Source organism: Phyllobates terribilis, unplaced genomic scaffold (assembly GCF_046119375.1).
Source record: "Phyllobates terribilis strain yellow unplaced genomic scaffold, ASM4611937v1 Scaffold_5__5_contigs__length_657084704, whole genome shotgun sequence".
NCBI lineage: Eukaryota > Metazoa > Chordata > Amphibia > Anura > Dendrobatidae > Phyllobates > Phyllobates terribilis.
Genome location: NW_027362765.1, coordinates 621,405,453 through 621,429,115, shown reverse-complemented (window position 1 = coordinate 621,429,115; position 23,663 = coordinate 621,405,453). Strand labels below are relative to the sequence as shown.

The following is a 23,663-nucleotide window of genomic DNA, read 5'->3' as shown; positions in this document are numbered from 1 at the left end:
TCAAATACTAATGAAAAATACTGACCAAATACTGAACGAGTGCACGTGGCCTCAGGCTGATAGTTCTCTCTCTGGGTGATGTCACACCGTGAACCATCAAGCTGTCTCCTGTCTCCTCCATATATCTCTGACCTAGTCTCCCGTTACATACCCGAACGCAACCTCCGATCCTCACAAGATCTCCTCCTCTACTCCCCTCTTATCTCCTCCTCCCACAACCGTATACAAGATTTCTCCCGTGCTTCCCCCCTACTCTGGAACTCTCTACCCCAACATATCAGACTCTCGTCGACCGTGGAAACCTTCAAAAGGAGCCTGAAGACCCACCTCTTCCGACAAGCCTACAACCTGCAGTAACCACCGCTCCACCATACCGCTGCACGACCAGCTCTACCCTCACCTACTGTATACTCACCCATCCCTTGTAGATTGTGAGCCCTCGCGGGCAGGGTCCTCGCTCCACCATACTGCTGCACGATCAGCTCTACCCTCACCTACTGTATCCTCACCCATCCCTTGTAGATTGTGAGCCCTTGCGGGCAGGGTCCTCGCTCCACCATACTGCTGCACGATCAGCTCTACCCTCACCTACTGTATCCTCACCCATCCCTTGTAGATTGTGAGCCCTTGCGGGCAGGGTCCTCGCTCCACCATACTGCTGCACGATCAGCTCTACCCTCACCTACTGTATCCTCACCCATCCCTTGTAGATTGTGAGCCCTCGAGGGCAGGGTCCTCGCTCCTCCTGTACCAGTCGCTGTCACATTGTGTTCAAGATTATTGCAATTGTTTTTGCTATGTATACCCCTTCTTCACATGTAAAGAACCATGTAATAAATGGCGCTATAATAATAATCAAGCTAAAGAGGCTGGTGATAGGCGAGGAAAAAACACTCAGGAGACAGACTCTGGAAATGCTCCGTCACACCCATGGCCATGTGCATATGAATTAAAACACTGATTTTTCTGAAATGCTGCAACTGATAGAAGATATTAATGGAGTGCATGGATGTACAAAGACCTGCATGTCAGCACAATGACCATTCCAACTAAGTAAATGTGCATTGACATGGCTAAACAGTTTAGTAAATCATTCTATCTACTTCTTACCTGACAGCCCTGGCTGTAGAGGAGATAGAAAAGTGGTGATAGGTTAGTGCATCTTCCCACCTACATTTTTCCTGTTAAGCCATGTGAAGAGGGCACCGAGTGCCTGTATTTGATTTGAACACTCATTTTGATTTCACAAACGCCTTTTTATCTTAATTTTCTTGGAAATAATCACAAGCAACACTGAAAAAAGCATGTTGTTCGCTGATCACATCTTTCATGTGAGCCTAAAAATAATTTTTGGCCCATGTTGGGATGCGGATGCTGACAGCGAGCAAAATCGTATGTAGACTGAACAATCATATAAACAAGCGTTTGCCCTCACGCAGCTAGCACTGCCCTTATAAAAAGGCTTTAAAACTGGCGCCCATCAACTTGCTAAACTGCAGTTTGGTATTAAAGCAGTGACAGCGCTTGCACTGTGGAAGTAGGCAAATCCTGCCAACCATTTGAGACACATTTTATTCGATTTTATATCCCCACAAGGTATGGTTTTAGAATCTATATATGGGCATGTAGTTTTTGTGTAGAGCAAAAATTTATGAAAAGTAAAAGCTGTCCTTAGACTCTTGGCAGTAAGTCGTAGAAGATTATGTACAAACCTCTTTCTTGACTTCTTCATTACGATACGACAAGTGTTGTAAGTATGCAGCTGCGTTTAGTCTCACAGCATCAAGAGTGTAACTCAGCATGGCTAGAACCTCAGGAAGTTCTGGTTGTCTCCAAGGGCCACTTGGGGCAAGTGTCAAAGGTGCAGGTCCAAGGCTGGAAAGACTCCCAGACTGAGGCAGAGATGATCCATAATGATCAGACAATGGATCCTCATAACTCCTTCACAAAAAAAAAAAAACAGTAAAAAAGGTCAACACACTGACACTTAAAAGCACTATTTCACTTAATACTCCAGCATAAGCGGTTACAGCCTCAACTAGCTGCAGTGTAAAACTGAAATTTAAGAAACACGTGAAGATGGCAAAAGCTACTTCATTCAGACGACTAGGAATCTACATTTTAAAGGGGTTGTCCACTACTTGGACAGCCCATTTTTCAATTAAGTAGTCCCCCTTATAAATAAAAACAATAGCGCACCAGAGCTGGGGTCTTCCGAGGCTCACATGACATCGTTACACCACATGAACCCTGCAGCCAATCAGTGACTGCTGATTGTTATACTACATGAGCTATGTAGCCAATGTTAGGCTAGGCCACTCATCGCTGAACAGTGAGCATTTTTATTTTACAAGGGGAACTACTTTGTTTAAAAAAGTAGTGGGTAGTGGACAATCCCTTGAATGAAGTGAGAAAAATGAGCTACTAACAAACCTCCTTGGTTGTGTCTTATTTCCCAAAAGAACAAAAGATCATACAAAAATCAACATGTCTAATCCTTCTGACACCCCCCCCCACCATCAAAAAGTTAAAGGGGTAGTCCAGTACTATTGATAACTGGCCAATGTATTATTATGTTTTAAAGATATTTCTTTGTAAATATCTTACTTTGCAGTTACTGCCTGTGAGCGGCGCTATCACTGGCCGTACACAGGCATCACGTAACCCGCCGCTGATGGGTTACGTGATGGTCCAGTGAGGCGTGACACGGTCCCCGCAGTGGATGCTGGGATGTGGGCGGGGTTACCCCCCGCATCACACCCAGCATCCACAGCGCGCTTTCCCAATGAATGGGGAGAGGGAGAGCACGCAGTGGATGCTGGGTGTGATGCGAGGGGTAACCCCGCCCACAACCCATCACTCATTGAGACAGTAATTTACCATACCAAAGTGAATGATGATAAAGAGCAAATCTGAAAGGAAGGTATAAAACCAAAAAGATTCATGAAAAATTCTACAAAACAGTATTTAACTCACCTTAGACGCCTACGTTGATCTCCTCCATTGGCAGCCCTTCTACCAGCTGTTGAATAGTCTGGTCCATCTACATAACCACCAAGACTTCTACGATCCTCTTCAAGTCCATATGCATCTTCAGAGCCATACCTGGCAGTCAGCAAATCAGATTGACTACCTCCAAAGCCAGCCCCCCTGACTTGAGGTTGAGCCCCATAACCAGGACCCCTATAAGGTTCCACAGTGCGGTAGCGATTATTAGGTCTAGACAAACTGCTATAACCAGGATGCTGAGGAGGTGGAATCATTTGCACCTGATCTGCTCCAGGTCCACGGAAATGATAATTACGGGGCACGGTAGTGTAGGCTCCACTGCCACCTACAACATCACGATAGGGGCGATCTAAAGTTTGAGAATATCCAACAGGAAGTTTTACCTTAAAAGGGGGAAAAAAAAAAGTTTTATGCAGGAAAAAAAATTAACACATCTGTAAAAACATTAAAATAGTTTTTTTTAAAGACAGAAATCAGAGTAGTGTCCAATGTGATAACATTTTCCACATTACTAGCAAGCATTAATCAGGGCACAAGAATCTTCTCTAACCATTTCACCTGACCGAAGGATATATTTAACAATACTGTTGTTGAGGGGATTGGTATGAAAGAAAACATGTTAGGTAAAGCAATGTTTACACTCAATTTTAAGACGTTTTACTTGTTCTAAATCAGCTGTGGTCCATGGACAATGTGCACCATTTTGCTTAACACATGTCCCTCTACACCCCTAGAGAGCCTATCCTGAACAAAAATTCATCAGTACCTTACAGGTAATAATTGGCAGTCTTAACTTTCCCAGGATCAACACAAAAACTGAGGTCTTGTGATTAGATTTTATTCAGGGAGAGAGGGGTATATAACGTGATAAGTTTTGATTCTGAGAATAGAGTTTTAAAGGGGAGGTCTGAAGGTCAAAGAAATTTTAATCTAAAATTCCTATCTATTTAGTGCCGTGATCTAAACTAACTTAATATGCTTGAATTAAAAATTCTCTACTGTTCTTTACCTACACTAACTGCTATTATATTCTTTTTCCCTACCTCTTGATGACGTTTTGTTTGGGAATCCCAGGGCATCAAGGGATACTCAAACAAAGTCAATCGCTGGTGGGACGGCTTGTATACTTTTTCTGATCAAAAATAGTTCACCAAGTACCCTATATTTATTATGCAACTTTGCTTTACATTTATATATAATGATGGTAGGGTATGAGATGTATTTTTTGTCTTTTGTAGGTTTTGCTTCTTTTTGCTAGTGTGAACATGCTCCTATTTCTTGCATGTCTACCATCTTAGACCTCAGTTCACATTGCTTGGTTTAAAGTCAATCGGTAGGTAGAGGCTGCAGTCACGGTCACAGTCTCTACCCCCTCCCTGAAACAAAGAAATCAGTGATGCTCGTTTCAGGGACTAGCCCATAGTCTCTGCGTGCTGTCATTGTGCAATGTGTGTTGCCGGCTCATATCAGCTGTGACGAGCCATCAAAACAGAGGAAAGGGCACTGCCGGAGCGCGGTGTCAGAAAACCTGCAGTCCAGAGACAAGCGCCGCCCTCGCAAGTAACATCACTTTCAGGGGCGACGTTGATCTCTGCATGCCGCTGGGTATTCTGACACCACTCTCTCCTCTGTGTTGTTGGCTCATCACTACTGATCTGAGCCAGCAACACAGATAGTTTTGTGACGATGCACATCGCATATTAACAGCACAGAGGGACTAGCCCAGTCCCTGAAACAAGAGTCACTGATGAGGCTTCTTTTCAAGTAGGGGGCAGAGTCTGACCTCAGGCTTTCCTCAGATGACGCTTTGAGTATCCCAGCAAGCACTGGGTTTCTCAAACAAAGCTTAATCACACAGGAAGTAGGGGAAAAAGAATACACTAGCAGTTAGTGTAGCTAGGGAATAGTAGGGAATTTTTAATTCAAGTATATTAGAAAATATTTTACATTACTAAACACAGATTTAGATTAAGACATTTTTGACCTTCGGACCACCCCTTTAACACCTTAAAAACCAGGCGGCATTTTGATTTTGCGCTTTCACTTAGTCTACCTTTTCTTCAAAGAGCTATAACTTCATTTTTCTCTTGATTCTCTTTTACAGGAAGATGTCGTTTTGAATGACTCAATTTTATCATATAATGTGCTGAAAAATGGGGAAAAAAAATCCCCTCCCAAAAAAAATGTAAAAAAAAAATAATAAAAAATGCAATTTAAAAATGCAGGATCTCTTAAATATTTTTAATTGCATTTTGGGGAGTAATCATGGCAAAAAAAAATATTCTGGAGCTCAGATTTTTTTTTTTTCTCCATTCCAACATTTACTATATAGGATAAGTATTTTTATATTTCATTAGTTCATGGCAATGCCATTTTCATTTAGATCAAAAGGGGTGATTTATAACTTTATATTTTTTTTTACCAAGCCATTTAAGTGTATTGTTAGATTAATGGTCTCCTATGACATCGAGCCACAGGTTGGGCTTCATAAATTTCTCATAGCAGGCATGGAGGTTTTCAAAAAGCTCCCCCTCCCCACTGTCATGGCAATTGATAGGCAAGGCATGGGTGGCCGTCAGAAGTATGGCCGTTATGTTTGAGCCGCTGTCACAGCTGACAGCACCATTTAAAGGGTTAAACTGATATGACCAAGTATAGCTACAAACAACATCAGGTACTGTTGAGCTGGCACCCAGGCTGCATGGCGATGGGGGAAGCATAAAGTGGCTGACAGTAATCTTGAAATTTTACACTTACTGGGATATCAGTGTGACGTGGATCTTCAGACATACTGTAGGACATGTAGGAGGGCTCATCATCCAATACATAATTTTCATCAGCAGGAAGACCATGGCCCTCCATCCTGACTGGCGAGTACACAAAAGGTGAATGTTCCTATAGTAGGGGCATGTAAACAGTTTTACACAACAACTAGTTATGCAAACTTTTATTGTGATATGCAGCTTGCTCAGTGGGTCCACCTCACCTGTGTGGAGTTTATAGCTGGATAGATCTTCCTCTGACCCTCCGTGGAATGAATGACTTGCCCGTTCTGCAGGAGAGAAGTTTTAGTTGCAAGAGTTAAAACACATTAAAAAGCATGTACTTTACCTATAAAATAAAAAAAAGGCTGCATCTTCAACTAATTTGTCTTTAATAGCAGCACAGCACTGTAGCAAAAATAGTGAATAAAGTACAGAGTTGTGTGCTTTGTATATTCCGGCTTCACTTGCTGTGCCATTTCTGAGTAGTCTCCTCTCTGATATGGTTCCCCCTAATGCAGACAACTACATGATGCCTAAGGCTTTGCAGAGAGGACGGCGTCTCATCACATTGCTCTCGCTCCCATGTAGTCGGCCAGTAACAGGAGAGGACTGCTGCCCCCAGAAGAATACAGCAGAATCTTAGCCATCTCTAGGTGGTGCAGCTTCAGGAAGTCACGCCTCTTCTCTTTCTGATCATTTTGTCTGTCAGCTCCTACAAGAATGGAACTGCACAGAAATGTGGGCAAACCATGTCTAACCAATCTAATAATTAGCAAATCAATATTTATGTCCGTTTCTGGAAGTTTGTATTTGGTTTAAAAGGGAGACAGTTTGCCCCGAAAACGCAAATTAAACTAATTAAAAACATTTAGATGGGGGACTTAACCCCTAAAAATAAATCAATATATATCTTATTGCTGTAATTCCTTTTAAACCACTTTCTATACTATAATGCAAATGAAGGGGCTTCGGTGCACCCTTGGCATGATCAAGAGCTTGGTTCACCTTTACGCCCCCTCAATTTGCATACTGAGCAGTTCCTCTGATTCTGACAGCGCATTATCCCCAACTGTGGCGCTGCACATGCACACTGACTATGAAGGAGTCAGTGGTGAGCACACAGCATGGGAGAAGGTCCCCCTTTTCATCATTGCATCACCCCAAAATGTAGCGAGTGGCTTAAGAGAGGAGGAGATGATCAATTACAGGCTCCTCCTGTCTTCATTGCATCACAGAATAGACCAATATCACCGCTAACATTGACCTATTCTGTGATGCACTCAAGACAGAACGAGCAAGTGGCCGATCCTCTCTGAAGCTCCTCACGACATTTCTGGGGATGTGAGGGGCAATATCTAACATGAGGCAATGATGAAAAGGGGGCCCTGCCCACATACTGACTCCTTCATAGTCAGCGTGCACGCAGTGCAGAGGTTAGGGTTTAGGCGAGATCAGAATCAGGGGCACTGACAGGTGTAAATGTGCCCAATGCTCTTAGCCACACCAAGGGTGCACCAAAATACATATAGAATACAAGTTTTATAAGTAATTAGAGCAATTAAATATATTACATGAATTTTTTTTATATGGCCCCAACCTCCTATGTAACCGCTTAATTAGTTTAATTTTCATTTGATGGGTGACATTCCTTTTAAATATATCCTGTAATGTATATTTTCCAATTTACTAGACGTCATAACTAACATTTAATCATTAGATCTATGAATAATAAGTTCCGTAATTGGATGTGTTAAATAAAATGTTCTTGTGCTGAGATAATTTTATAAATGTACCCCTGCTGTGTACTGTGTAATGGCTGTGTCTCACCGTGCAGGAACATGGTCTGATCATACCACATCTCCTGGACCCTGGAGGAAGCAAAAGAGTATACAGACATTACAGCAGGTGATCACAGCTGATGCAAGGTAAAATAGGTCCCTGCCTGTTTTACCTCACAGAAAGAATCAGCTGTGATCCCCTGCTATAATGTCTGTATATTCTCTTGATTCCTCCAGGGTCCAGGAGATGAAATGACCCCCCAGCCATTACACAGTACACAGTGGGGGCACATTTAGAAGATTATCTCAGCAGGGAGTTTTTTTTTTTTTTTTTAAACATCCAACTGTGGAACGTATTCCAAGATTTTTTGATTAAAATGAAAGAGGTTGTCCACTACAATAAATAAAGCCCATCGATTTAAACAGTGGAAAGTAGTATTTTTGTTAATACCTCTTGCTGCCATTCTTGCCTGTGAGCGGCGCCATCCCTGAACGTTCACTAAGAACTGCGTGACGCTGGCTGCAGCTTGCTGACATCCGCTGATGTCAAGTACTGGAGCCTCAGAGGCGTGACCCACTGGCACGCAACCCCCTGATTGACTGGGCTGTGGGCAGGGTTTCACTACACGTCACAGCCCAGAATCCAGCGCAAGGGGCAGCGGTTTGTTTTTATTTCCAATTGTATGTTTTTCAGGTTTCCATTTGTGGACTATGTCCAATTCGGTCGACTATGGCAGACCTACATGGGAACTGTTTTTTTTTAATAAATTGGTGAACAAGGGACAGTGTGGGATTGTTTATTTCAATAAAGTATTTGCACGTGTGCTTTTCTTTTTCTTACTGAGCTAGTAATGGGGATGTCTGATAAGACTCCTCTCCATTACTAGCAGCAGGGCTTAATGTCCACTGTGGTTTTGGACGATAGACAGCTGTCATCAACACCAAGCCCCATTACCCCGATTGCCAATGCTACAGGGCAATCGGGAAGAGCGAAGGCAAAGCACTAGAGTTGGCGCATCCAACGTGAGGTGCCACTTCTGGGGCGGCTGCAAGATGGTATTTTTAGGCTGGGAAGGGCCCAATAACCATGGACCTTCTCAGCCTGATCTCAGCTCGCACCGGTTTGCTTTTCCATTGTCGTTTACCTAAAATGAGGGTCCCCCAGATCATTTCCTTCATTTAAATCCTAAAAAATCTGTCCAAGAAGCTCCACAGGGTGCAATTTTATTATATGTGGGTTGTGCAATAATAGATCTGTCTATCATCTATCTCTATAGCAATCACTGCTGTCTAAAAACACCAGCGAAAACACAATAAATAAGCAGCAAATCCGCAATCAGTTTTATACCTGCGACATTTAGCGTTTTTTTAATGACTTCATTGAAGTTAATAGGTGAAAAAATGCAGCGAAAACGCTGAAAGAATTGACATGCTGCAGATTTGAATATGCACCAAATCTGTAAGTCACAAATAAGAAATGGTGCATGACACTTCAGGGGTCTCATTCACTGTGGGCATCAGGTTGCAGCAAAAATGCAACGTGTGCACACAGCCCTGTGGTATTTCCTCAGTACTTTTACCTCATAAGGTCTGCAAATGCTTTCTGGTAACAAAAACATGGCAGTCATTTTTGAATATTTTCACAGACCCATGGTAATGAAATCCAGTAAAACCCCCGCCTGGTTAAAATGAATATTATTCATTATAAATAAAATTCATTATATCTCTTCTCTTGAGAGGTGCAGTTTTCAAAATAAGTTCACTTCTGGGGGCAGGGTTCCTTTATACCAATACCTCAGGGGCAGCGCAAATGTTAAAATAATCCAGCAAAATTTGCTCTCTAAAAGCCAAATGTTGCTGTTATAAAGATATATAAAATATACAGTACAGACCAAAAGTTTGGACACACCTTCTCATTTAAAGATTTTTCTGTATTTTCATGACTATGAAAATTGTACATTCACACTGAAGGCATCAAAACTATGAATTAACACATGTGGAATTATATACTTAACAAAAAAGTGTGAAACAACTGAAAATATGTCTTATATTCTAGGTTCTTCAAAGTAGCCACCTTTTGCTTTGATGACTGCTTTGCAGACTCTTGGCATTCTCTTGATGAGCTTCAAGAGGTAGTCACCGGAAATGGTTTTCACTTCACAGGTGTGCCCTGTCAGGTTTAATAAGTGGGATTTCTTGCCTTATAAATGGGGTTGGGATCATCAGTTGTGTTGTGCAGAAGTCAGTTGGATACACAGCTGATAGTCCTACTGAATAGACTGTTAGAATTTGTATTATGGCAAGAAAAAAGCAGCTAAGTAAAGAAAAACAAGTGGCCATCATTACTTTAAGAAATGAAGGTCAGTCAGTGCGAAAAATTGGGAAAACTTTGAAAGTGCAGTTGCAAAAACCATCAAGCGCTACAAAGAAACTGGCTCACATGAGGACTGCCCCAGGAAAGGAAGACCAAGAGTCACCTCTGCTTCTGAGGATAAGTTTATCAGAGTCACCAGCCTCAGAAAAAGCAGGTTAACAGCAGCTCAGATTAGAGACCAGGTCAATGCCACACAGAGTTCTAGCAGCAGACACATCTCTACAACAACTGTTAAGAGGAGACTTTGTGCAGCAGGCCTTCATGGTGAAATAGCTGCTAGGAAACCACTGCTAAGGACAGGCAACAAGCAGAAGAGACTTGTTTGGGCTAAAGAACACAAGGAATGGACATTAGACCAGTGGAAATCTGTGCTTTGGTCTGAGGAGTCCAAATTTGAGATGTTTGGTTCCAACCACCGTGTCTTTGTGCGACGCAGAAAAGGTGAATGGATGGACTCTACATGCCTGGTTCCCACCGTGAAGCATGGAGGAGGAGGTGTGATGGTGTGGGGGTGCTTTGCTGGTGACACTGTTGGGGATTTATTCAAAATTGAAGGCATACTGAACCAGCATGGCTACCACAGCATCTTGCAGCGGCATGCTATTCCATCCGGTTTACGTTTAGTTGGACCATCATTTATTTTTCAACAGGACAATGACCCCAAACACACCTACAGGCTGTGTAAGGGCTATTTGACCAAGAAGGAGAGTGATGGGGTGCTACACCAGATGACCTGGCCTCCACAGTCACCAGACCTGAACCCAATCGAGATGGTTTGGGGTGAGCTGGACCGCAGAGTGAAGGCAAAAGGGCCAACAAGTGCTAAGCATCTCTGGGCACTCCTTCAAGATTGTTGGAAGACCATTTCCGGTGACTACCTCTTGAAGCTCATCAAGAGAATGCCAAGAGTGTGCAAAGCAGTCAAAGCAAAAGGTGGCTACTTTGAAGAACCTAGAATATAAGACATATTTTCAGTTGTTTCACACTTTTTTGTTAAGTATATAATTCCACATGTGTTAATTCATAGTTTTGATGCCTTCAGTGTGAATGTACAATTTTCATAGTCATGAAAATACAGAAAAATCTTTAAATGAGAAGGTGTGTCCAAACTTCTGGTCTGTACTGTACATTGGTATGTATGGACTCTGCACGTTTTAAACTTATTTTTAGGAGGTGATATGCATCTAATTTTCTGTTTGGGTTAAACCTTAGGCCATAAACATACATTTTTATGTATTTTGTATAAAAAAAAAAAAATTCACTTGAAATAGCATGAAGGCACCTGTTTGTATACAGTGCTAAAGTGCAGAGTCACATTTTGACAATGTGCTAGATGTCTACTTTCAGGAAATATAAAGGAATGGATTTTTAATATAAACTTGTTATTTTGTAATTAAAACTTTATTTGTAAACTTCTAAAGTGTAAAAATTGTCCTGGCTTCAAGAGATGCAAAGTGTTGAAAAATCCCTTGTAGTGAAACTGCTAAGAAAGCCAGAAACGCTGCAGTCAAACATACATGGTTGAAATCATACACGCTCCCAGTAAATCGGGCAGCATGTATCCATTGACAGGTTCCCTTTAAACGGGTTTTCTGGTTTCAACGTAAAATGGCCTACAGGCTAAATCTGTTTTAACTTCCTACTTGCTCTAACGAGGACCGATTATGTAACTTGAATATGAGTGTTTTTCTCCATGGATTAAGATGTTAGAACAGCACCAGCATCTACTTATGTGGTATATTGTTAAACCAAAATAAGCACTTCTCCACTGAAGCCTCTGTGGTGCGATGCTCTGCAGCTCCTCACTACTCTTTATATACAGTGCTGCACAGGAACGGCATATCTACAGCCCTTATGAAATGTGTGCTTGAATTACTTACCATACAATGAACAGATTAGTGTAATGTAATTAAACGAAACATAATAAAATAATCACGCCAGACGTGCTGATATCAGAAGATTACCTGCTGGCGACGGGTGAGGGTGCCATTTGAAAGCGGGGTAGTAGCCTCCTGAGGGGTCACCCACACCCGGTCCAGCTGTGCCGTGACGTGTCTCCTTTCTTCTTCCAAGGCACGAGACAAGAGCTCAAACTGTGCCTCCTGCGCTCTCACTGAGGCCAAGATGCTGGCCGGGCTCTCGGACTCGGGCTCATCCATAAAGATTACAATGAAACCCTAAACTAAAGAGGGGAACACATAGAAACAGAAAGTGGGATTGAGGGTGAAGGAGAGAGAAGAGACACCAAATTAAAAACCAGCAAGAGACAGACCCACAAACCAAAAGAAAATTCCACTCCTGGCTGCTTGTGTTCATAGGTAAAAGAAGATTCTACATGAAAGAATCTGCCATCAGGTTTACTTTGCTCCATCTGAGAACAGCATAAAGTACGTGAAGAAATCCAGATTCTAAACACTGGGTCGCATACGGAGCTTCTTTATTTTTCACCGCTGCAGCTCTGCTAGTCCTTTCAAGGATGGATTCTGCTGTGCAGTTTAATGACTTGTGGTTATGCCTGTCCCCCACCAATGGTTGGAAGCTTCCTGCCTATGCACAGTCCACACAAAGCCATCAATAAATGGTATGTTGGCAGGGTAAGACTAGGTCATCACAGAGGACCGGTACAGCCACAAAAGTGTTTTATCAAAAGTACAGTAAGAAGCCCAGTAAGTGACATGCCCTTCGATAAAGGCCTCTGTTCACGTTTTGCGCTGTCCTTGGATTGGGAACCTGGTGACAGATTCCCTTAAAATGGTTTGCAAAGATAATCAACATTTAAAAGACTTTATTTTATACAGATTGAGCTACAAGAAGTTTTCCTTCTCCAGTCACATGCAAATTCTGCCAATTCCCAGAGAGCAATTAGTTTAAAATTAGCAATTACATCCATGTCAGTGAAGATCGATTTCAAGAGAAACCTGCAGAAATGAAGAAATTGAACTACGTTTCTACAAATTTATTGTATTATATTTTTAAAAATTAAAAATGATTCCTTAAGGAGGACTTGTTCCCTCTCAACATGGAAAATAAAATGTACTAAACCTAATAATTTTAGAGCATTTAACAACTCTGTTCTGTTCTATTACTGACAATTGGACATTCTAGTGCCATCAGTGTCCCAGAGGGCATCCGTCACATAAATTTACAGGTTTAAAGTCTCATCCAACAAATAGAACATGTATCCATTAGTCCAGTGGTCCCCAACCTTTTTTGCACCAGGGACCGGCTTGAAGCAAGATCATTTTTCCATGGCCCAGCAAGGAGGGGGTGGGGTGGGCGGGGCTTTGGTCATATGGGGGCGGTGTAATGGAGGGATTTGGAGTTTAGTGCATACTTATATAGTGTAGACCAGGTCCCCGCCAGGAGCTATGCCAGGAGCCCCACATAATGTGCTGTGCCAGGAGCCGCATCACTGAGGCCCCATCACGCCCTGCAGCAGGACAGGGCAGCTGTCCTGACAGCTGCTGTTCAGCTGCATTTACTTCATCCCAGGGGCGGACACAGACTGTAGTGGGCCCCTGTGCAAGAAATTTTTGGGGGCCCCCCCCGCCCTTCATAAGGCAACAAAGTTATGTAAACATAACCCCCCCATGTGCATCTCTCACCCCCCCATGTGCAGCTCACCCCCGTGCATCTCTCATCCACCCCCCGTGCATCTCTCATCCACCCCCCGTGCATCTCTCATCCACCCCCCGTGCATCTCTCATCCACCCCCCGTGCATCTCTCATCCACCCCCCGTGCATCTCTCATCTCTCCCCTTCCCCCATGTGCATCTCTCATCTCTCCCCTCCCTCCCATGTGCATCTCTCATCTCTCCCCCCCATGTGGATCTCTCATCTCTCCCCTCCCCCATGTGCATCTCTCATCTCTCCCCTCCCCCCCATGTGGATCTCTCATCTCTCCCCTCCCCCATGTGCATCTCTCCCCTCCCCCCCATGTGGATCTCTCATCTCTCCCCTCCCCCATGTGCATCTCTCCCCTCCCCCCCATGTGCATCTCTCATCTCTCCCCTCCCCCCCATGTGCATCTCTCATCTCTCCCCTCCCCCCATGTGCATCTCCCATTCCCCCCACTCCTAGTTAATTGTATTTAAAAAAAAAAATAAAACTTGTTATACTTACCCCCATGCGATCCCTGCAGAATCCTGGCGCTCGTCCAAATCGCTGACACCAGGTTCTCCTGACTTCCGGCCATGTGACGGCGCCGTCACATGACCGGAAGTCAGGGGAATCATGAAGGTGCTGCCGCAGCAGCGCAGCGCTAAGATGTCCCGGACCCGGCGCTTAGCATGCTGGAGTCAGGGCAGTCATGCCCTGATGGCGGCCCTGCTGGAGGCTGGAGGGGCCCCCTCTCCCCGCGGACCGGCTGAAACACCCCAACGGCCCGGTCCTGGTCCGCGGACCGGCGGTTGGGGACCTGATTAGTCTATGGGGCTGTTCTTCACATGTCCAGGTTTTTATGAAACTAGAAAACATTTTATTTAAAGCATGCACGATCATGCTGCCAGTGCAAGTCAATGGGTCTGTTAAAATAAATGCAAAAATAATGAGACCACACTGGTGTCATCCATGTACTGCCTATCTGCACATTTTTTACACTAAGTTTTTGTGGTGTACTTGACACATCTGTTACTTCTTTAAAAGGCATTTAAACCGACAGTGTTTACATATAATACAATGGGAAAAACATGTCAAATAAGTGACAAATACACTTGTGCACATATCCCTTTAGTATTTTACTACTGCCCTTTCTGCTGTGCTTATTCTTTATAACAAAAAAATTTAAAAAAAATGAAAAGGTGAAAAGCGGATTCGTTTTTTCAACAACATTGCAGTCTATGGAAGACGGATTGCCATATACACTGCTCAAAAAAATAAAGGGAACACTTAACAGAATATAATTCCAAGTAAATCAAACTTCTGTGAAATCAAACTGTCCACTTAGAAAGTAACACTGATTGACAATCAATTTCACATGCTGTTGTGCAAATGGAATAGACAATAGATGAAAATTATTGGCAATTATCAAGACACACTCAATAAAGGAGTGGTTCTGCAGGTGGGGACCACAGACCACATCTCAGTACCAATGCTTTCTGGCTGATGTTTTGGTCACTTTTGAATGTTGGTTGGGCTTTCACACTCATTGTAGCATGAGACGGACTCTACAACACACAGAAGTTGCTCAGGAAGTGCAGCTCATCCAGGATGGCACATCAATGCGAGCTGTGGCAAGAAGGTTTGCTGTGTCTGTCAGCGTAGTGTCCAGAGGCTGGAGGCGCTACCAGGAGACAGGCCAGTACACCAGGAGACGTGGAGGGGGCCGTAGGAGGGCAACAACCCAGCAGCAGGACCGCTACCTCCGCCTTTGTGCAAGGAGGAACAGGAGGAGCACTGCCAGAGCCCTGCAAAATGACCTCCAGCAGGCCACAAATGTGTCTGCACAAACGGTCAGAAACCAACTCCATGAGGGTGGTATGAGGGCCCGACGTCCACAGATGGGGGTTGTGCTCACTGCCCAACACTGTGCAGGACGCTTTGCATTTGCCACAGAACACCAGGATTGGCAAAGTCGCCACTGGCGCCCTGTGCTCTTCACAGATGAAAGCAGGTTCACACTGAGCACATGTGACAGACGTGACAGAGTCTGGAGACGCCGTGGAGAGCGATCTGCTGCCTGCAACATCCTTTAGCATGACCGGTTTGGCAGTGGGCCAGTAATGGTGTGGAGTGGCATTTCTTTGGAGGGCTGTACAACCCTCCATGTGCTTGCCAGAGGTAGCCTGACTGCCATTAGGTACTGAGATGAGATCCTCAGACCCCTTGTGAGACCATATGCTGGTGCGGTTGGCCCTGGGTTCCTTCTAATGCAGGATAATGCCAGACCTCATGTGGCTGGAGTGTGTCAGCAGTTCCTGCAAGATGAAGGCATTGAAGCTATGGACTGGCCTGCCCCCTAGACATGAATCCGATTGAGCACATGTGGGACATCATGTCTCGCTCCATCCACCATCCTTGCATCACAGACTGTCCAGGAGTTGGCGGATGCTTCTGTCCAGGTCTGGGAGGAGATCCCACAGAAACCATCCGCAACCTCATCAGGAGCATGCCCAGGCGTTGTAGGGAGGTCATACAGGCACATGGAGGCCACACACAATACTGAGCCTCATTTTGACTTGTTTTAAGGACATTACATCAAAGTTGGATCAGCCTGTAGTGTGTTTTTCCATTTTACTTTTGGGGGTGACTCCAAATCCAGGCCTCCATTGGTTAATAAATGTGATTTCCATTGATTTTTGTGTGATTTTGTTGTCAGCACATTCAACTTTGTACAGAACAAAGTATTCAATGAGAATATTTCATTCATTCAGATCTAGGATGTGTTATTTGAGTGTTCCCTTTATTTTTTTGAGCAGTGTATATGCATTGCCTAAGATACATAAAAGATCTCGAGAATCCCCCTGGACAATCCATTGTGTCGGGCGGGGGTAGAGGGCGCGCTGGTCTTTGTTTAACAAAACAACCATTTTTTAGACCTGGTCTTACGTTAGGTTGCTACAGGTGCCCATTCTTTTATTAAAGATAAGGGTGATTTTTTAGAATAAAAAAGCAAAGATATTGAGGTTACAGAATCTACTATGCTAGCATCGTCTGATGTGGTGTCACTCTATACTTCTATTGAACATGAGAAGGACATTCATCCTGTGGCCGATGCGCTATAGAGCTCGGACATGGACCCAGAGTGTGCACAGCTTGTCTTGGCGCTGCTGGAGTTCATCCTCAGGAGGAATTATTGCCTCTTTGGTGATGATTTCTTCTTGCAGAGCCGTGGCACAGCCATAGGTTACAATGGGGCGCCCACTTATGCAAACATCTACATTGCGGTGTTTGAAGACAAGTATGTGTACAAATCCATCCTCTGGCGACATGTCAGAGTCTGGTGGCGTTATATTGAGGACATCTTTTTGATATGGGAAGGTAATACTATTGAACTCTTATCTTTTCAAGATGAGTTAAATCATGTCTTCCCGGAATTGCAATTTACGTTGACCCATTCCTCATCTCAGATACAGTTTCTCGATACCTTGGTATACAAGGAAAATGGTAGCATAAGGACTGATCTTTTTGTGAAAAGCACAGATAGGAACTTACTGTATTTTAATAGTAACCACCCTAGAAAGTAGGTGAGTTCTTTATCATGGAGTCAGTTAATCAGGGTAAGACGTGTGGTCTCTTGGGAGGAACGAGTGGATACAAGACTAGAGGAGATGTGTAAAAAATTTACGTCAAAGGGTTACCCTGTTAGGGAAATTTCTGCATATAAAGATAAGGCTTTGGGTCTAAGGATACGTTAACACACGTGTTTTTCTGATGCAAATCTACTGCTACCTTTTCTCTGGCAGGAAAACAGCTGCGTAAAAACACACATTTGCAGCGTATTTGTTGCGTTTTTTGCAAGTGCTTTTTCTGCTGCAGAAACGCTGAAAGAAGTAACACGCTCTATTTTCCAAATACGTAAGCAAGGCAGAAAATACCCAGCAAACAAAAAGCAACATGTGTGAATAGAGAATTCTGGTTTCTCATAGACTTTGCTGGTACTGCTAGATGCAGCTGAAAATTTGCAGAAAAATCTGCTGCGAAATACGCAGCAAAACAACGTGTGAGAACATAGCTCAAGACGTGATCAGATGTTGAGTAGAACTGACAATGGACAGAATAAAAAGAATTCCGTTTGTGTTAACCTTTTGTCCGGCTAGTGGAGAGGCGTCTAGGATTTTAAATAGACATTGGGCATTGCTACAGAGGGGGCTCTCATCAATGCCAGACCTTGTATCCCGACCACTCCTATCTTACAGGGGTAGGGGGGGAGAAGAGTCCGAATTTGAAGGATCGGTTGGCAAGATCTGATTTTGGATCGTCTAAAACATCTGGACAGATGACACCGAGTACTCCAAGGATGGGGAATTTCCCATGCCTTGGATGTGCTTTTTGTGTCAATTTGATACTTTCTTTCATCCGTAAACTGGATAAAAACACACTGAAGGAGAGGTTCACATGCACATCCAGTTTTGTGGTCTACGTGATTGTTTGTCCGTGTGGATTAGTTTATATGGGTGAAACCATCAGGGCCCGTATCAGCCAACACAAGAGAACGATCCGTATTGGACTCATTGGTTTGCCTATTCCAAGACATTTGAGTTGGGTTTAGAGTGATTGATAATTGTCCCGATATAGAGAAGAGGTGGGGTTAAGCAGAGGATGTTAGAAAGGGAATTATGGTGGATATTTGAGTTCGGCACTTTACAGCCTAAGGGACTCAATATAGAATATAATTCACACAATAGTCAGCCTTAGTCACACATCCTCCGTCCTGATAAAAACCAATAAAGTAACTTTTTTCATTTTTTAAAAAGTATATGTGATACTTATCTTTGGTGGATGATATGACCTGGTTATAATGTTGAAAAATGTGAACATGACAGTGAACAATGGGATGGACCTTTTGGACATAATGGCATGGTGGTGACCCCTTGATGTTGCTGAAAGATTAGACTATGTCCATTTTAGTCATTGATAGAGATTATACATCTATCTATATCACACACTGTTATGGTGTGTTGCCCATGCCCTTGTTTTTCCATTGTATGTCCTTCTCTTTTGTTTACTGTTCCCCCTGTTTTGTTTTTGTTATGGGGTGAGTAGAACATTAGATTGGTTGAGACACGTGGATGAGTGCAATTTTTATCCTACACCTGCTTGTAGCCTCTAAGGTACCTATTATGGGGTCATATGACTTCATAGTTAGTGACATTGATGCACCCTTGTGATCTCCCCTATGTCCATTGATAGCTTAGATTGATTTGAAGGATGGGGGCGGTTGCCTGGCTACAGGCACAGCTTATCTGCTCGTCGCCGCTCTTGAGATACATTAGTGATTGTGACAGGGATGTCATGTGACCTCCGCTCGATTTGTGAAGCGTTGGTGAGGCAGTGGTGGGAGCCTGGCAACAGGCGCCACCCATCCGCTCACCTCGGTGTCCTGGTTGCGCTGGTGGTTGTCATGTGGGTGTCTTGTGACTTTCCACGTGGTCTCTGACACGGCGGTTGAGTGGCATCTGTTGCCTGGATGCGTGTATCGCGTGACTTACTTCCCACTTCCAGGTCCCTCAAGATGAGACACACCAGACCCAACAATGTAGACGAGCTGAAGGCTGCTATCAAAGCAACCTGGACTTCCATAACACCTCAGCAGTGCCACAGGCTGATCGCCTCCATGCCACATTGATGCAAGAGGAGCCCCGACCAAGTATTGAGTGCATTTACTGAACATACATTTCAGTAGGACAACATTTTTCAAGCTGTTGTTCTAAAGTATTCTTTTTTACTGAGATAATGACTTTTGTGTTTTCATTGGCTGAAATCCATAATCAACATTAACAGAAATAAACACTTGAAATAGATCACTGTTTGTAATGTCTATATAATAAAGGAGCTTCACTTTTTGAATTGAAAATCTGAAATAAAATATTATATTTTATTTTAATTTAATTTTGTGCAAAGCACCTGTATTTGATGGCAGAAAAAAGACAAGAATTTGATTCAATACCCTGGATTGGATGCTGTTCCTTTGCTTCTTTATTGCCTGCACCTGTATAGCTGGACACAGTGGGGGCAGAATACTACTCTTATTGTCCCCTGCTGGCACTGATTGCACCGCAAGCAGGGGACAATGATGAGGGCAGCATTCAGCACCCAGCGCTTGGGAACAGCACTAGCTATACAGCTAATGATTCCAAGGCAATAATGATGTGGCCCACGGTTGCCACACGCATCATACACACGGACATCTCCGGTACTGGTTTTTCCAGTACCGTAAAAACGCAGACGTGAGAAAGAGGCCTTAATCTGTATTAGGCTACACGATCTGCTACTTCCCAGCCTGCCCATCACCCTATATGTCTGCTCCATCATAAGCTGCTCCTACTTTCACAATTTTCTCTCTGCTGGCTCCCATCACCTCTGTATTATAGCACTGCTCTTATACCCAGGTATGGTAGTACTATTGCACATCACCTGTCCAATCAGCACTGTCTCAGTTGATTTATTCCAGCAGTTTGGATTCAATATGGTGGCGCAGTGACTCAATGACGAAGTGAGCGGTTGTCCCGCCTCTTTGCGCAATCAGATTGAATCTGCTGCCTTGTTAGCACGCAAGAATCCTCATTGGTGATCTCTTAGCCCCTGGAAGAAGCGATCAGCGAAACGGAATACTTTGGGTGTGGGGAAGACACAGCTGTCTCCAGCGTCCCAGGAATCCATTACACTTGCAGGTATTCTATGCTTTCCCTCTTCAGTGTTACCCTGATGTTACTGTGCAGGCAAAAAACCCTGGAGCGGTCATATGCCGCAACAGATCATTTGTTTTGTAGTGTTTCGAAGTGCCTGACTGCATGATTTTGCATAAAAGCTCTTTATTGAGCTTGTAAGTACTGCTTTAAGGAGATCTGGGATCGCTTAAGTGAAGTGTTTACAAGCTAGACAGCGGAAGTCAGCCTCCTAGACAACAAGCAATATACAAAAGTGTTAAAGGAGTGGTCCAGGTATTGCACAAAAGTCTACAGTCACTTTAAGTCAGTGTTCCCCAACTCCACCCCTCAAGGCTCATTAACAAGCCATGTTTTCAGGATTTCCATAGTATTGCCCAGGTGAGAAGTCCATCACCTGCATAGGCAATAATACCACCACCTGTGTAATAGTAAGGAAATCCTGAAAACGTGACCTGTTGGTGGGCCTTGAGGACTGGAGTTGGGGCAACACTGCTCTAAGTGACTACAGACTTGTGAAGCCTCACATCGCATGCACTGCATGCTGTCAGGAGTCGAGACAGGGCGATGTGCATAACTCCATCCAAATTCTGGCTCGACTACCACAGCCTCATTCAATACAAATGAAATGAGCTAGGTCGCCCAGTCTAGTCAGAATGTCGCCATTTTAAAATCTCACGTACAGCTTCACATTTGAATAAACAGTATGTTGAAAGTGTCTATCCAACAACACATTTATGATGAGAATATCACTTGAAGGCCTAATTAGGCTTGGATCTCAAGGAGTTAATATATTAGTGTAGTTAAATCTGCTATACTGTTTATTGGCAGTTGTTATGGGCAATTTATTTTCTCATGTAATCTTTTCCTTAAAGGGAACCTGTCAGCTGCTACATGTTGACCAAACCGTGGGCAACATGCATCAGCCACTGGCTGTCAGATCACAGCCATGCCTTTTGGTCTCTGAAACGCTATGGCGTTTAATAGAAAAAAAACAAACACTTAAATAGCCGCCGGGGACTAAGCCGCACGAGTCATTAGTTGTACAGGCGGGTCCTAGCGGCTTCTCCTCACCTGCTGACATGGCTGCAGTGCATGTTTAACCAGAGGCTTGTCAATCGGTGTCAGCAGCCAAGGAGAAGCTGCTGGGACCCACCTGTATGACTAGTCACCCGTGCGCCTCGGTCCCCGGCGGCTACTAAAAGTATGTTATTCTCTGAAACACCGTAGCATTTCAGAGACCAACCTACCTGGCTGTGATCTGACAGCCAGTGCCTTATGCATGCTGCCCACGGATTGGGCATAAATCTGTTCTGTCTCCGATGTCACTCAAAGGAAGAGACTGGTATCTAATCCCAGTGCATGATACACTCTGCATATATAATCCCAGCACGTGATACACGCTAGGATTGGATACACCAAGTAAATTGCACATTACTCTACAGCTCCCACAGAAGTACATGTAGCAGTGTGTCATATTATAGCACTGCTCCCATAAAAGTGTATGGAGCAGTGTCACACATTACACTACTACTCTCAGAAATGGATGGAGTAAGGCCACACATATCCAATCCCATCCTGTGTGATACACTCCGCTGAGCCCTGCATCTAACCCAGAGCGTGATACACTCCACGTATCTAACCCCACCATATGATAAAGTGAGCTGCACCAACTGACAGAATCTGCACTGCCAGCGGTCCTCGGTGACACTTTACACATCTCAGCCTCACTTTACAATCACCATCAAAATGGCCCCACACTGTGATCCTAAACTGAAACCTCCATTATCCTTTCGCAAACACCTAGAAGGTGGAGGGGAGGCGCGACCTCACTCACGCAAGAAAACACCGCCCAATTTTACTGTAGTCGTAATGCGAGCCAGCAGAACATTAGTTTTTTATGGAAAAAAAAAAAACTGCTGCCACCAAGGGTTTAAAATGTAAAAGTGTCAAAACTTATTTTTCATATGTTAGGCCATTAAAAAAAAAAAAAAAAAAGGAAAAAAGGAAAAACATTAATACTTTATTTTTTAAATTTTTTTTGATGGCACATTCCTTTTAACCCCTTCACGATCTTGGACGTATAGGTACATCCAAGGTAGTGTCCCTGCACAGCATTGGAGCTTGCATCTTTCCCCGCACATGACAGCTGATTTGATAAGCTGCTAAACAGTGAAATGCCGCTGTCACTTACAGCAGTATTTAACACGTGCCGGCCAAAAGCGCATCAAAGGCCCGCCCATCGGCGCCAAGTCACGTGATCGCAGGCCGCTGATGGGTCGTCATGACAGCCGGGGGTCTGCAGAAAGCCCCAGTACTTGTCAGTGTGAATCTCTTATGAACATCACGGCAACATTGCCTCTTATTGCAATCAAAACATCGTCTCTACCCCAAAATGGTGTCAATAAAAAAATAAATAAATAAAAGTCAGCTCACATTGCAAAAATATAAGCCCTTACCCAGCCCCGGATCCTGAAAAATAGAAAATCTATGGATCTCGGGGGGGAAAAAAAAAAAAAAAAAAATTCTTACTTTAGCTCTATCAGGTGCTCTGCTTACATATTCATCCGTATGCTCTTATGACAGCTCACTGTGCCTTCACTGACCTGCCTCCTAAAAGCATACAGATGAATATGTAAGCATAGCACCAGATAGAGTGCCCCCAACAGGCCGCCCTGGAGCACAACCATCTCTATCTCCAAACTGAAAGTAAAGATTAAATCCATCCTGTGGTTCTTATGTAATCAATCAAGGTATAATTTTAATCAGTGTAACGGCACCCACCTGACAGTGTATGTGGTTTACTGAGCACAATCCTGCTGACAGGTGAGCTTTAAATTTAAAAAAACAAAACAAAAGAAACTATTCATGTTTGATATCTGCGTACTCATACTGACCTGGGTAATCATATTGCCAGGTCAGTTTTAGCACTTAGTGAACATGGAAATCTAATAAAAAAAAATAAATTGTGGAATTACACTTTTTTTGCAATTTCACTGCACCTGGAATTTTTTCCCACTTTTCCAGTACACTATATGGTAAAATTGATGGTGTCATCAAAAAAGTACAACTGTTACGCAAAAAACAAACCCTCACACGGCCATATTGAGGGGAAAAAAAAATATATAAAAAGTTATGGCTCTGGGAAGAATGGGAGGAAAACATGAAAAGCGCAAAAATGGAAAATTGCAATGTGGTGAAGGTGTTAAAGTAGCAGACAAAAACCCATATCTTCAGCACCATTAAGGGCATGTGCCCAAAACGAGTACCAGCCTGCGGCCCAGACATTGCGGAATAGCCGGCGGAGAATTCCGCTCATAATGCAAATGAACAGCGCCATTTTTTTTCCCATCTGCGGACCTGCAAATCCATGCTGTGGATCTGAAAGATGCACCACGTCAGTTTCCGCAGG

The 23,663-nt window shown here is 43.6% G+C and overlaps 1 protein-coding gene across 5 annotated transcripts in view; it reads right to left on the bottom strand.

Annotated features, from left to right (window-relative positions):
* LOC141273772 (catenin delta-1-like) overlaps positions 1-23,663 on the bottom strand; it is a 124,263-nt gene that overhangs the window by 67,902 nt on the left and 32,698 nt on the right. For 3 of the 5 annotated variants that reach the window (XM_073686111.1, XM_073686110.1, XM_073686112.1), the window contains 5 exons: positions 11,891-12,108; positions 5,996-6,061; positions 5,767-5,904; positions 2,977-3,392; positions 1,713-1,941 (listed from right to left, as the gene is read on the bottom strand). In XM_073686111.1, coding sequence (XP_073542212.1) covers positions 1,713-1,941; positions 2,977-3,392; positions 5,767-5,904; positions 5,996-6,061; positions 11,891-12,085 — 1,044 coding nt within the window. In that variant the 5' untranslated portion in view covers positions 12,086-12,108. The remainder of the gene's footprint in view (positions 1-1,712; positions 1,942-2,976; positions 3,393-5,766; positions 5,905-5,995; positions 6,062-11,890; positions 12,109-23,663) is intronic. The other 2 variants (XM_073686114.1, XM_073686113.1) reach the window with 1 other exon arrangement.